Source organism: Carcharodon carcharias, chromosome 8, assembly GCF_017639515.1.
Source record: "Carcharodon carcharias isolate sCarCar2 chromosome 8, sCarCar2.pri, whole genome shotgun sequence".
NCBI classification, from domain to species: Eukaryota; Metazoa; Chordata; class Chondrichthyes; order Lamniformes; family Lamnidae; genus Carcharodon; species Carcharodon carcharias.
The window spans coordinates 93,289,004-93,304,980 of record NC_054474.1 but is presented as its reverse complement, the minus strand read 5'-3'; the positions used below and the strand labels follow the sequence as shown (position 1 = coordinate 93,304,980).

The window sequence follows — 15,977 nt, the reverse complement described above, 5'->3', positions numbered from 1 at the left end:
TCAAAAATTTATAGTGACATTGGCTGAAGGATAAATACTGGCCTGGACACAAGGGAGAAGACCCCTGCTCTTCTTCAAAAGTGCTGAAGTAATTTGAAAAATCTTTTCCATCCACCTGAGAGGGCGGGAAGGGCCTTGGTTTAATATCTCATCTGAAAGGCAGCAACTTCCCCAATACTGCACTGGAACGTCAGCCTCGAATTTTGTGCTTAGGTCTCTGAACTTGGACTTGAACTCATAACCTTTGGGCCTAAGCACGAGTGCTACCACTGAGGCACTGCCGTCACCCTTTTCATAACAGCAAAAAAATTGTTTGAGATCTCAGGGTTCATTTGATTCTCCAGAGCTAAGCCAAAATAATTAATTTTGGTTGGATTCATGGGTAATCCACAGCTGTTAGGGTGTCTACAATTGCTTTCAACATTCCAGGCATGATCTACCACTCCTCGCTATTCAGTGACCCCTACTGGAAAAGACCGTGTATGGTTATAAGTTGAGGACAGGACAGTCAATTTGTCCTTTTCCATTCAGTATTACCATAGAACCATAGAACAGTTACAGAACAGAAAGAGGCCATTCAGCCCATTGTGTCTGCACCGGCATAAAAATTAGCTGTCCATTCTAATCCTACACCTTCCAGCACCTGACTAAATTGCAGGTTACAGCGCTTCAGATGCAGATCCGGATACCTTTTTTAAATAAGTTGAGGGTTTCTGCCTCAAGCACCAATTCAGGCAGTGAATTCCAGACATCTATCACCCCTGGATGAAAAAGTTTTTCCTAATATTCCCTCTAATCATTCTACCAATCATTTTAAGTATGTGCCCCCCCCCCCCCGGTAATTGACCTCTCTGCTAGCAGAAACAAGTCTTTCCTGTCTATCCTATCCAGGTCCCTCATAATTTTGTACACCTTAATTATGTCACCCTTCAGCCTCCTCTGTTCTAAGGAAAGGAACCTTAGCCTACCCAATTTCTCCTCATAGCTGCAATTTTCAAGCCCCAGCAACATGCTTGTAAATCTTCTCTATACTGTCTCCAGAGCAATTGTGTCCTTCTTGGAATGTGGAATTACAATGGGAATGCCTAGCTTGGCAGCTCCTGGAGGCATCCTTTTGCCTGTGCAGCTGTCCCAAAGCAAGAGTCCGTGGAATCGGGAATGGAGAGGGAAGGAAGTGAAAATGGCAGAAGATTAGACTGAGGGAACATTCCAGAAAGGGAAATAATTATAAATTGACAGACTGGGTGAACATAGCACTCGCCGGGAAGTAAATGAAGATGAGTCAGATTAATTACCAGGTTCTTTATTCTATTTCAAAGTCACTGCATTGCGAGCATTCTAACAAGGCCTGTCACAGGCCTAACTCCAGACTTGACCTTTAACATCTTACAACATTATTGCTTCGTAGGCAAAAAGAAGAAGCTGCCTGATCAGAGCAAAGAGCTAAATCAGTATGTGAATGTCAAGTGGAAGAAAATCAGTAATTTGATAATTAGAGTTGTGTTGTACAGGACTTTGAAAATCACACTCTAGTGGCCACAAAGAATATGTATGTAATATGTAATATTGAATATTCATGCCATTTATTGTGGTTATTTAATTAATTAATGTTGACATATTTTATGCTGAGCTGGTAGTTAATGTTCTGATTATATGTTGAACCTCAAACCTCACCCTTTTCTGCGATAGCTCCCAGCTCATCATAGATATCAGCAGATAGGACAACTTTCACCTTTCTTCCCCACTTCCCTTGTGTAGGTGCTGGCTCACAGCTGAGATGCATTTGCTTCACCTCTGACCCACAAGAGAGGACGTTAGGGAAGATCAAAGAGGCAGGTTTTAAGGAGGGTCATAAAGGAGAGAATGGGGGGAGGCAAGAAAAGTTTAGGGAGAAAATTCCAGAGCAAGGCTGCCAATGGTGGACTGATTAAAATCAGGGATGCACAAGAGGCCTGAATTGGAGGAACACAGAGGATTTGGAAGGTGGTAGCGCTGGAGAAGTTTAAAGAGGTAGGGAGGGGTGAGGCCATAGAGAGATTTGAACAGAAGAATGAGAATTTGAAATTGGAGGCATTGATGGACCAGGAACCAATGTCAATCAAAAAGCAGAGCTGGGTGAACAGGACTTGATGAGAGTTAGGGCAACAGAGCTTTGGATGAGCTCAAGTTTTTGAAGGGTGAAAGTTGGGGGATGAACAATAAGTGTTGGCACTCGTCATTAGCTAGAGAGCTTCACAGCAGGAGTTAGAAGGTCTATCCTGACCTACACCAAGCATGGGACAAGTGAATAGCAATCAGGGCTCGAATTTAAACCCCCCCCCCAACCCTCCCCACTAGCCCAAGAGTACTGAGGGCAATTGTAATACCCTAATTGGGGCTTTAGCTGGGTGGCAGGTTATCACAGACCAAGGGTTGAATCTAGGGGCCTTCTCATCTGCATGGTTACTGCCAAGGGTGATGCCTTTACCGACGAGGACATTTATAAATGCCCTCATGCAACATTATTTTATGAAGACAGCACCTTTCAATGCACAGCACAGGTAATTATGCAGGTCAAATGGTTTTGAGAAATGGGGTAATAACATTGAGAGTTACATGCAGTGACCCACGTCAGGCCTGGCTCAGTTTCACCATTTATTTCCAGTAACAAAATGATGAGCATTGTACACGTTCTTATTTTACTTCCAGTACAGATACTCTTTGGACTTCATGATAATTGCAAACACAAACCGAGGTCAGGAAGAATACAGACAAATCCTGAGGCAGGTTTCCAGTTACAATGTTGAACAGGGCTACATGTGTAACGGGGCAATTGCTAAATACCAGCACCACAGACTTGATTTTTTGCAAGTCCCTATTGATATTCTAATGAAATGTGAGGGGAGGTATGGGATTTGAGGCAACAAGCTCAAGATAGCCACTTTAATCGAAGGTAAAGGGCTTCTTTCACTTTGGACGTAATTATAGCTGTACCACTGTCAGATGTGGTCCCACTGCTAAAATAAAGCAGTAACCGTGACTTAATTTAACCTCCCACCATGCCATTTGTAGCCCAACAAATCCATGGCACTTTGAACTGTGCCAATCTGCCCTTTTCACTCTGAATGCTGTCTCTGCTTTTTATTCTGTTTCTGTGGTTTGGCTTCGAAATTAGCCAAACTACACAGAGAGAGAGAAAGGGTGAGCAAATAAACTGACCTAGTTGATGCTGATTATGTGAAATTGACCTGAAACTGACACCTAGATGGGAAAAGGGATACCGCAGCTGACATTCCCTCTGAACGGATTTTTTTCCTATATTTGGGAAAATTCGACGCGGCAGCAAGTCGCCACATGTCGTCCTCCTGTTTATAAATTGCAGGCAAATTAATCCCAGAAAAAGGATCCCTGCTCTGTATCTCGCAGACCATTACTCAGTTTGTGGAGGGGGGAAGGGGGGGTGGCGATGAGGGGTGCATGCGCGTGGGTATTTTTAACTGTTTCACCTACATCAGTTTGAAAGTATTTCTTTGGGCTGCCGTGGCCAAAGTGGGCAGCTGCAAAGGCTCGTGCATTTCAGAGACACTCAGCGGGCTTTCGAGCTGGTCTCCGGGGCCCCCAGCAGCTCCCCTCTGAATCTGTAGTTTCTGAGAGAGATCGCCACATAAGGGCCTGTTTGAGGCACCGTGCACCAGTTGACAGGGGCTGTCTTTGCCTCCCGACAGATGGTACGTCTCTTTATTTCGACAACACACTCATCGCAGGAGGCCACAGCGGACCAGGCCCGCAGGCCCTGCCAACATTCCTGACGGCAGCAGCAGGTCAGGATCAGGGATCTGGTGTCTGTGCCCTTCATAGCTCTGGGTACTAACTGACGAGCTGTTGACATGCCCGAGCGACAGGCAGCGAGAGGGAGAGTAAAGAAAGAAGTCATCGGCATGTCAAGAGCGTGGAGTGTGTGCCCGCATTTCATTTCTTCCTGGCACGACTCTTGTCGCATTCAGCACATTGCTTGTCTTTCATGGGCTTCCTTGGCGCTTGGACAAACCCCTCCCCCAAGGCACATATTTGTCTCTTCTTCAGACGCCAGTGTTTATACTGACAGCCTGTGCTGCATGTCCTGAGCAGACTGGCACAGTTGGGTGTAAAAGTTTGACAATGAGGGAAATGAAAAGAGACCACAACATGAGAAATAGAAATCAAACAGCAACAAACCTTTAATGGAAATCTCCTCCCACCCCCTGCACCTCCAACCACCCCCTTTCTTTGTAATAAAAAAAAAACGATCCGGGAAAAGGATTAAAAGGAATCCAAAACTGCAATAGAAGAATGTTGGAAATAAACAGAAAGACCAACAGCTTCTATGAAGACAGTAGGCAGGCTAACCGCTCGGATAATACTCCAGTCTGGCACAGTCTGCCACCCCGCAACATGACCCCATCTCTTCTCTGTATAGATGCTGTCAGACCTGTGTGTTTGCCAAATGTTCTGTTGTTATTTGTGTTGGGAGATGGGCGGTGGGGCTGGGAGAGTGCAGTGTTAATAACACAAAGTACACAATCGACGCAGGCTCATTATATCTGTCCCTACATGAACAACGGTAATGGTTCCATAGACATCAGCAACCCTCAGGTGCCTTGTTTTATCAAAGTGACTGGTCTTCCTGTGTGAGCTTAGACTGTGAGTGCTAAACAGCTCTTCGACTTGAGGGTACATCATAACTAAGCCCAATCCTGTCCGGTGCCCACATTGGTCTTGATAAGAAAAGTGCACTGCACTGAATTGCAGTTAGGCCATTCCATAGTCGCAGAGTGCTGTCTGGCTGAGACCTGCTGACTTTGATTCACTGGGCTATCAGGGGAACTCATGAAGTGCAGTTTCTCATGTCCATTTTGCACCTTCGCCCTTCATAAATACACAGGAACACATTCCCATACATACAGAAAAACACACATGCACACACACATGTGCACACAAATACACACCTTTTATTTACACAAAAACACACACTCATCCATATGTACACAGAAACACATACATGCACACAAAAAACATGCACCCACAAAAAACACACATCCATACACAGAAACACAAATACATGCCCATATATACACAAAAACACAAACAAATACACAACCATACATGCACAGAAACTCACAAGCCACATGTACACAGAAACACACACACACCCATATATACACAGAAACACACACAAATACACACCTATATATATATACAAACACACACAAATACACACCCCTACACACGTAGAAACACATTCACATACACACACAAATACACACCCATACATATATAGAAATACACACCATACATACACAGAAACACACACATACACACCCATACATAGAAAAACACACAGAAATATACACCCATACATATAAAGAAACACACAAATACACACCTATACACAGAAACACATACATACAAAGACACACCTTTGTATATAAAGGAACATACACAAACTTGCACATAATACATACACAGACACATAAACATGCTTATTAACAGACATACACACACAAGAACAACAATTTGCATTTATACAATGCATTTAACATCGTAAAAAGAATCTCAAGATGGTTCACAGGAACCAAAGCAGACAAAAAACTCACACAAACACATACATACACATATATATTACACATATAAACAAATACACACAGCTTACCTTGGTACAGGCCAGGAATGAGCTGGGGTCTCCTGGTTCGTGTGACTCAGTCATATCTTACAAACTAGAGAGCAGGTACATACACCCCTAAATGGATTGCAGATTTGTTTTTGTTTGCATTGACCTTGTCCCTCCGGCCTCTGATTAGTGAAATTATCAATCAAAGAAAGAAAATAAAATAAAAGAGAGCAGAAGGTAAAAAAGTTGACACATACACTTGAACTAAAAAGACCAGATGCAGCAATGATTCTAGTGTGCTGTGAACTGCACTCAATCGATGAAATCGAGTTGTTTAAGTTCTCTCACAAAGTGGACATTTCCTTTAATTCAGTAAAAGAGTTTTAATCCAATTCTGTTTTTTTCCCTCTCACTTTCCCTCTTCAGGTTCTTCTTGAAATTCTTTCTGAAATGCAATCAGAACTGCCTGAAGAATGCAGGAAACCCAAGGGACATGCGGAGGTTCCAGGTGAGTATGGTTTTTATCTCTGCAGCCATCTCCTCTGAAAGCTAATTTGTGAACAAACAATGATTCATTTGTGGAGACTTAGCTCTAAGTGGTAATGGCAAAGGAGAGAGATGTATTCGATGGCTTAGAATGTTAAAAATAAATCTATCCTCACTTGACTCATTTCTCACAGGGGAGAAGAAAGAAATAAAAAAAAGCCTGTAGTGTTTAATGTCCCTTCTAAACAGTGAAAGCTTCTAACTGTTTGACTTGGTGTCTGGTGAGAGTCCTTTGTTGTAGCAAAGGACCTGTGGAAGTGTAGACTGCCAAGTTCAAGTGTGGGCCAATTCAGACTCATTGATGAGGCTGTCGCATTTAACTAGGCCATGTTTGAGAGCTGCCTTATAGCCATCAGCCAGCGTACCCATGTTTCTCACATGCTGCGTGGGTGCTTAGGATGCTTCATGTCAACTTTCTCCAGTTCCACTACACTTGTATTAAGTGCAGTCTGAAATTAGAAAGAGGGAGGACAAAGGAGGTGCTTAGCAATAACTTTAATATAACAAGATGTTCCAAGGTGGGAACACCCCTTACAACCCTTAACACATCTTGCAAATTCGTACCTTGTCTGTGCAGATGAGTCTCAAGCAGATGCTGTCCGGATGGACTGAGATTTTGCGCCCCGCCCCCCCACAAAGGCTTAATGCAATACTTGTGCAATGATGTTGAGCAAACCCTGATAGTGCATCAGCCGCAGATAGGGAGCTGGCACTGGAGAACTGACCCTTGCAAGAAACACTGAATCATTGAACCTGCTCTTCCGTGGTATTAGACTGCTAATGTCAGGCAAGTGGATCCTGCCCAGTCCTTTCCCTCAGTGAATAACAACTCATATTTCCCATATTGGCAATTAGATCAATACAAAACCTTCCTGAGCCCTGCTTTGATCAATAGCAGAAGGTTCCTTATTGGACACTCATTATTCGGTATCATTAAGCACCAATTTCTGATCTCCGACAGGTCAGTGAATGAATGACTCCTAAGGCATGGAGCGCTGGCAGGCCCCAAAGTTGAAAGCACTAATTTGCGCTGAATTGGCTGATCTCAGACTGGGCTGGAAATAGGGCTGATGCAAAAAGAGACAAAGAAATGATAGGGAAATTGATTGAAAGCCATGATACACACCCCAATGATATAGAGAAAGCTTTCCTCTGGGCTGCTACCTTTGGAACTCAAACTAGGATTTGGACTTCTGATTGCTATTTGTTGGCTCATGCTGGGAACCACATGTGTGGACATTGAGTGAGAACAAGATTGAATTCGGTTGTGATTCCTTCTTCCTCCTTTCCCCACCGTGGAATTCCCTGTTCATAGCCACTGACTAGGCTTCCAGATGAAGAATGAGAGAAGTGCTCCTGGCAGCTGTGAATCCGCATTCCAGCAAGAAATAACAACCTACATTTATATAGTATCTCTCATGAAGTAAAATATCTCAATATAGCTCAGAGGAGTGTAATCAGACAAAAAATGGCACCGAGCCAAAGGAGACATTAGGGCAGCTGATCTAAAGCTGAGAAAAAGAGGCTTGAGTGTAAGGACGGTCTTCAAATGGGAGAGAGCAATAGAGAGGTAATTCTATTGCATAGGGCCTGGACGGCTGAAGTCATGCCCGCCAATGTTGGGGCGAAGGAAATGATATGGATAAGGGGCCAATGTAGGAGGAACACAGAGTTCTCGAAGGATTGTAGGACTGGAGAAGGTTGTAGAGGTGGGGAGGGACGAGGCCACAGAGGGATTCAAATATGATCGAGTTCTCGGAGCGATGTACAGCTGACATTAATCAGCATTGCAGGAAAAGAAACGAGACTTGAAAACACACCAAGTGAGCCTCACTTGGAGTGAAAATTGGCAGTGAAAGTGCACTCATGTAGTTAGAAAACGAAAGTCACTTTTAAGACACAATAGGTCCTTTGTCACTATGGAGCCTGTATCATTTTAGGGAGAAGAGATACTTGTCTTGTCAAGTACTCTGACAGACATGGTAAGGGTCCACCAAAGAGTCCACAGGACGATCTGTACGATGGTTCACCTAATACGTACTCCCGCTACTCAGGCTAATTTTCATATGGTAATCGCTTTTCACATTATCTTGGTTCCGCAGTCAGTACTTCTCATGTGATTGGTTGAATCCAGTGAAGGTTGCTGATCTGTTGACTCTTAGAAGCGTTACTGTCAAATTGGCATGAACCCATGCTAGTTGAGCCTTCAAGTATGTGAACAGTGACTGCTTAATTACTTGTGCTGTGTCAATTAATGTGACCTTAGCATTTGGCAAAAAAGGGTCTAGCTTATACAAGTGGAAAAGCAAAGAAAAAATATACTCGGGCACTATTGAAGTGTTTAGATAAAGCTTCCAAATTGGAGTGCTCTGTCAGCTTCTACAAACTTAACAATAATAATAATAATAATATATGCCATCAGATCTCAGTAACGTAACACATGTAAACTGTCAAACAAACAGATGTTTTGTTGTCTCAGTTAATGTGCCTCTTAAGTATCTACTGTTGGGTAACAAGTAGCCCTCTAACAAAGGATGTGTGCTGGCTCTTTGCATTCTTTGTTAACAGCATTTGATGGAAGCATATTGAAAGGAAGATCTGTCCTTGTCTCTGAGATTTTACTAGCAGAACGTACACACGAACATACAAATTAGAAGTGGGCCACTCGGCCCTATGAGCCTGCTCTGCCATTCAATAAGATCATAGCTGATCTGATTGTAACCTCATCTCCACGTTCCCGCATACCCCTGATAACCTTTCACACCCTTGCTTATCAAGAATCTATCTACCTTAGCCTTAAAAATATTTAAAGACTCTGCTTCCAACTCCTTTTGAGGAAAAGTTCCAAAGACACATGACCCTCTGAGAGAAAAAATTTCTCATCTGTCTTAAATGCGCAACTCTTTGTTTTTAAACAGTGACCCCTAGTTCTAGGTTCCCACAAAAGGAAACATCCTTTCCACATTCTCCCTGTGAAGACCTTCAGGGTCTTATATGCTTAAATAAAGTGATCTACTAAACCAAACCAAACCAAGCCTTGCTCTGTGAGATATATTGATATGAAATAGTTCCTTTTGGATGTCAAAATTTGATTGATGTATCATCCTACAATCTTCCCTTCTCTCCTGAAGGCCCTTATTGGTACAGGGTGCCGCATGTATTGGTCAGCCTCAATGAATAACCATGTGGTCACTATTCATGTGCTTTCCTTGACAGTGAGTAAGTACAGGCTTTTCAATAATGGGAAGGGCAACACAAATGAGCCCAGTCTTGCTATCCTGTGACATACACATACACATACATAAATATATACATGCACACGCTAACATAGATACACACACACACACACATGACCTCTCTCTTAATGGCTTGGATTTATACAGTGCCTTTGCCATAGTAAACTGCCCTAAGGTTCTTTGCAGGAGCATTATCAGAGAGGAACTGCACTGGATTTTTTTGTGGCGAAAGGGTGTGGAGACAGTGACAGCACTTGGATTCTATGTCAGGGGTTTTACAACAACAACAATTTGCATTCAAGAAGCACCTTTAACCTCTTTAACGTAGTAAGATGTCCCAAAGCTCTTCCCAGGAACATTATTGAATAAAATTTGTCCAGAGACAAATATATTTGTAAGAAGTAGGTCACTGACAGTAGTTTAGGACAGGTAGCCAGAGCAATTTGCCTTCCCCTCTCTAATCCTTTTCCTCCATGGTTATCAGTCAGTGCAATGTTCTTTACCCACTAATTAGTGCATCAGTACTTGTTGTAATGTGCCTTTACAGGATTGCAGCATGGCATCACTAGAAGAAAGTATGTCATGTGATCCAGGTTTAGTTTCACTTTTGCTTTTCAGCAGAGTACACACGTGCAGCTCTACAGCTCCAATGTCTTACCTCTGTATCAGTGTTCCCATGTGCCAAGTCTCAATAAATGAACCCACAATGTGTTTACCCCCTCCAAAAAGCAAAAGTGAAACTAAAACTGGATTGCATGACATACTTCCTTTCTAGTGATGTTGTGCTGTAAACCCATTAAGGCATATTACAACAAATACCACCTGTGCCATACGGGTTGTTGTTTGGCATCGAAGGGGCGTCCTTTCTCAATAATTTGGTTTGCCAGATTTGAAGTGGCAGTAACATGATTAAGTCATGGCAATGTCAATTGCAAAGACACCAATAACTCACAGTCACATTCACTGTTACAAGGTTGTCCAAGGTTATTGAGGATAGGTGGGAATGTGGAGTTGAGGCCACAATCAGATCAGCAATGATCGTATTAAACGACATAACAGGCTTGAGGGGCTGAATGGCCTACTGCACCTAATTTGTACGTTCGTATGTATATGTCCAATTATATAATGTTAATGATTTGAAAAGCTGCTTGCATTGGCACATACACTGCCAAAGCTGACCATCATAAGAACGAAGCATGTTGGAATGAATCCCCATTCTAATCCCTTGCCCCCAAACCCATGTGGATAATTCAAGCTGAACCAAACCGGATTGAATTGGATTTCTGACCTAGCCAAACAGTGTTTGGTCATTTCCAAACCTGCCAGATTTTCATGGTTGTAATCAACGCGCAGTTAGAGTCAGCTGATCATTTGTACTGTGGAACATAAGTAGAGGGGGCCTTTCAGCCACTCTACACTGTTCTGCCATTCAGTCATGGCTACTTTTATTTTAACCCTATCTTGGTTCTCCAATGTTAATACCAGTACCTAACAAAATATCAATTTCAATTTTGAAAATCTCAGTTGATCCCTGAGCTTCAGTTTTGCTGGGGTATGTTAAAACCTGCATCAAAGCAGTTCAAGTGTGAATCATCATCTTGTGGTGCTACAACCAAGAACACGCATTACCCCACTTAGCTGCAGCAATTGGGAACTTGAGCTGCACAAGAGAGTTCCACCTGACCCTGTGTTGTTGCTGAATTTGAAAAGCAGAAAATGCTGAAAATCTCAGCAGGTCTGGCAGCACTTGTGGAGAGAGAAACAGAGTTAACATTTCGAATCCAATATGACTCTTCTTTGGAATTCTTGCTGAATTTCTTGACCCCTGCCAGGGTGGCAGTGAGGATAGGTGCCAGGGTGAGAAGGCCGATCCTACTAACATCTGGAGCCTGGGCTTGAGGAGTACAGTTACATGGAATTTACAGCATGAAAACCCACAGGGTGGATGCTGGAAGTAGTTTCCCCTTGTGGGAGACTAGAACTAGGGGACATAGTTTAAAAATAAGGGGTTTCCCATTTAAGATGGAGATGAAGAGATTTTTTTCCTCTGAGGGTTGTGAGTCTGTGGAACTCCTCCCCAGAGAGCGGTGAAGGCTGGGTCATTTAATATTTTTAAGACAGAGTTAGATGGATTCTTGACTGACAAGAGAATCAAAGGGTATCAGGGGTAGGCAAGATAGTGGCATTGAAACCACGATCAGATCAGCCATGACATTACTAAATGACGGAGCAGGCTTGAGGGGCCAAATGGCCTTCCCCTTCTTCTAATTTGTATTTTTGTATGTATGTTAGACAATTTGGCTCAAAAGTCCGCCAGGTTTCCTGCTCCTGATCCCAATTCAGTAACCCCTCGTGTGTGTATGTTGGACGAGACCAGGGATTCCTGATGAACAGCCTGTTAACCTTCATGGTCAGTGCTCCCACATAAGGCATGATCTGGGTCGTAACCAGAGGGTTAACGGTACGTGGGGAATTGTACCCTACACTGAGTCAGTGCCTCCAAAAGAAGGTGAGAGTAAACTGACCAGAAATTTCATATCACTGGATGAAAATCCTACAAGTTCTTAAACACGATAAATGAATCACGTTACAAAATATACAGACCGTTTTACTGATCCATTCACTATTCTTCCTCCCCATGAAAACAGGGAGACTTGCAGGGTGTCAGTCCAAGGCTCTGGCTGTTCCTCCAGTGCTTCAGATGGGTAGCTGTTCTTCATGGGTGAGCCTAGATGGCGGGCAGGTTGACTATGTGGGCATCCCATCCAAGCCCAATCCCTTGCTCAGCCACTTTCAAACAGCACTCCATGATGAGTGATTAGGGTGGGAATCCCAGGCAAGCTTAGTAATGTAGCAATTCAGCCCTTTGAGCCTTCCTCTTCAATTAAATCATGGCTGTTTGCAAATTATCTCCATCTACCCGGCTTAGTCCTGTAACTCTTAATAACTCCCCCTAACAAAATCTATCATTGTAAATTTTGAAAATTTTAATTGACTCCCTCGACACATTTTGTATTTTGGGGAGATTTTCAATACCATTTATGTGAAGAAGAGTTCCCTGATATCACTCCTGAATGACTCAGCTCTGATGTTACAAGTATGCATCCTTGTTTTGGAGTCCCCCACCAGAGAAATAATTTTTCTCTCTCTACCCTCCACATTTTAATTGTTTTGACCACCCTGATTAGATCAGCTCTTAACCTTTGTTTCCCTCACCCAGGGAAAAAGATTGGAGACAAACCTCCTTGTCTGAAAAGCTCAGCAACTCCCTCCCTTTAACACCTTAAATCCCAAGTGAATGGAAACATCAAAACAAATCCTGTTCAGTAGAGGGTCCTGAGTATCAACAAGAGGTTGAACTTTAAGCACCTTTACCTGTCTACATCATCATTTGCCATGCTCATTTCCCCTTCCTGCCTCTCTTTGGAATCCTTCCCAAGCAACCCCTCCAACAAACCAACCCCATTCCTACACACCACAAAACCCCCCCACACACACCCAAACCTCCACAGCCCACCCCCACACAAGCACCCCCAGACCACCCCCCACAAAACCCCCCAACAGCCTGACCCCACCCAACACCCCCCACTACAGGCACCCCACCACAGCACCCCAACCCCATGCGACCCCCTCTCCAAGCAATCCCCTCCCCACAGCTCACCACCATCAAATCCCCCGCAACCCCAACCCAATACCCCCCATCCCAATCTCCCCCCATCCCAATCTCCCCCCATCCCAATCTCCCCCCATCCCAATCTCCCCCCACCCCAATCTCCCCCCACCCCAATACCCCCACCGAATCTCTCCCCCATCCCAATACCCCCACCCAATCTTCCCCCCCATCCCAATACCCCCACCCAATCTCTCCCCCACCCCAATACCCCCACCCAATCTCCCCCCCAACCCAATCTCCCCCCCCACCCCAATACCTCCACCCAACCTCCCCCCTACTCCAACCCAATCTCCCCCCCACAGCACCCTCCCAACCCAATCCCCCCCACAGCACTCGCCCCACACCCAATTCTCCCAAAAACCCCCTGCCCCCTTTGCAACCTCCCACAGCCCCTCCCCACACCCAATCCCCCCATACAGGCCAGCCCCATCTAGCCCCACCCACAGCCCAGCCCCCCATCCCACTACACCATTCCAATGCCCACCCCTCAGCCCACTGCTACACACCCAAACCCCTATACACCCAAACCCTCCACAGACCCCACCCAGCAGCCCACCTCCAGTCCCCCAGGCTCCAACCCCCAACAGCCCACCCCCCCCACAACAGCCCACCCTCCCCAGCCCCCACAACAGCCCAACCCCCCACCCCCAAATAGCCCACCCCACTACCCCCCCAAACAGTCCACCCCCCCATCCCCCCCACCCCCACCATCCACACCTCCCGCCTCCACCACCCACACCCCCATAAGCCCCCCACCAAACCTCCCACCCCCACTGGGTGAAAGGCTGAGTTGTTCTCCCTTGTGAGGAGTGCTGTACAGAAGCAAGTTCTCACAGGTGCTTATTGATCTGGGAGCTGGCTGGCGCCCGAGCACGACCCTCCTGCTGGCAATGAGAGAAAGCTTCAGTTGACTGCCACAAATGCTGAAGTGTCCTCACTTAGCCAATCTCGCGGAGCAGCTTGTCTCCGCTGAGACGGGGAGGAGTGCTTTGCTGATCATTGTAATGCCGTTTCTGCTCCTCATGTGCCTAAAAGCCTTTGCAAAACGCGATGCAATTAAAACAAGAGCTTGCAAGTGACTTGGGAATTTCAGACAAAATAAGTTGGGCAAAGCTCTGTAAATGGCCCCGGTGAGTCATTTATTGTGAGAGCAAATCTATTAGCACTTTGCTTTTTGTCTTTCATTTCTCAAGTGAGGCGATTTTAATTAAATTAATCTGACTGTCAATCTATCAATGATCAATCACCGGTGCCGAGGCCCTTTCAGCGACAGCCAGCAAAGGGCTGACAGGGTCTGATAATGAAAAAAGGAATATACTTGTGAATCGAGTCAATTAGCCTGCATAATGGGTGGATTAAACAGCACCTAGTTTATTGCACTTTCAGATGTCAGCTCCTGAGTCGGGAGATCTGCCAGCAATTAACTTAGCTGTTATGATATTTGTTTATAGGAAGGTTGCACACAGAAACACGCCTCGGAGGATTTCTTCTTTAATCCTGTCACAGTGCATTAAAAAAAATCACTGGGAGCACTTCTGTTTATACGAGAATATTAATTTGGGCATCAGCGTTAAATTCTGAATGACCCTGCCACTGTAAAGATGAAAAAAAACTGCATCAGAAGCATGAGCCTTTTTAGCTAGTACGTCTAGGGCCATTCAAAGCCCTTCAGTGCAGAGAAGGCGGCAAGTGAGTTAGTGCTAGCAGTTTCTATGATCTGGTTGGTATTCACTGCCTGAAAGGCTGGCGGAAGTAGATTCAGTCGTAACTTGCAAGCGGGAATATGTGCTTGAGAAGAGAAAAAGAATGCAGACTATGGGGAAAGGGTGGGTGCAGTGGGACTGATTGATAAATCTTTCAAAGAGCTGGCACAGGCATGATGGGTTGAAAGGCCTCTTTCTGTGCTGTCTGATTCTGTTGAATTTAGGGGAGCTGGGTTCTGAGCCCTCCTCACCCATTTCTGTGTTACTTCCCCCATCCTGCACTATGAGGACAATAGGAGGTAGCCCACATTTTTTTTTTTTTTGCACTCTTGAGATCCATGGAGTGCATTGTTCTCAGTTTTAAATTTGAATGCCACGGTCACAAATGGGAGTGGCACACATCCCTTGGCGATACACAGCATTGCTGTAAAAGTGGCCATATGAAGGTCTGGACATATTTTCATTGGAGCACCCAGGATCCTTCATGTGGCCATCATACTGGTGGATGTATGCTGAGGTGGAACTCCTGTCTGCTGCAAGGACACAACTCAACCCTTTCTTGTTTAATTCTTGCACGGAATGTGGGCATTGCTGACTCAGCCAGAATTTGTTGCCCATCCCAATTGCCCTTGAGAAGGCGGTGATGAGTTGCCTTCTTGAAGCGCTACAATCTATAGTGCTGTTCCTTGGGCAATGCCGGGTAAATTGCCCAGTTTCATTCCTTTAGACTTCTTGGCAGTTCAATGCAGCTGAGGGGCTTGCTAGACCATTTAAGAGTCAACCACATTGCTGTGGGCCTGGAGACACAGGACGTATGCCAGATCAGGTAAGGATGGCAGATTTCCTTCCCTAATCATTAGTGAACAAGATGGGGTTTTTCTTTAAGTTTCATGATTTCAATTATTTCATGATCACTTTTACTGAGACGAGCTTTTTACTTTCATTCCAGATTTATTAATTGAATTTAAATTCCTGTGGGTGGGATTTGAACCCATGTCCCCAGACCATTAGCCTGGTCTCTGGATTACTAGTCCAGTGACATGACCACAATACTACTATCCCCTGCAAATGGAAAGAAACAAGTCATATTTATCAGGACACCTCCTGCTTCACCGCCAATGGAGTACTTTCGAAGTGTCGTCCCCGTTGTAATGTAGGAGCCAGCTTGCGAAGAATAAGCTCCCCCAGACAAC

The 15,977-nt window shown here is 44.7% G+C and overlaps 1 protein-coding gene across 4 annotated transcripts in view; it reads left to right on the top strand.

The window, feature by feature from the left end:
* Positions 1 to 15,977, top strand: part of ebf1a (EBF transcription factor 1a) — a 492,107-nt gene that overhangs the window by 208,259 nt on the left and 267,871 nt on the right. For all 4 annotated transcript variants that reach the window (XM_041193628.1, XM_041193630.1, XM_041193629.1 and 1 more), the window contains exon 7: positions 6,053 to 6,134. In XM_041193628.1, coding sequence (XP_041049562.1) covers positions 6,053 to 6,134 — 82 coding nt within the window. The remainder of the gene's footprint in view (positions 1 to 6,052; positions 6,135 to 15,977) is intronic.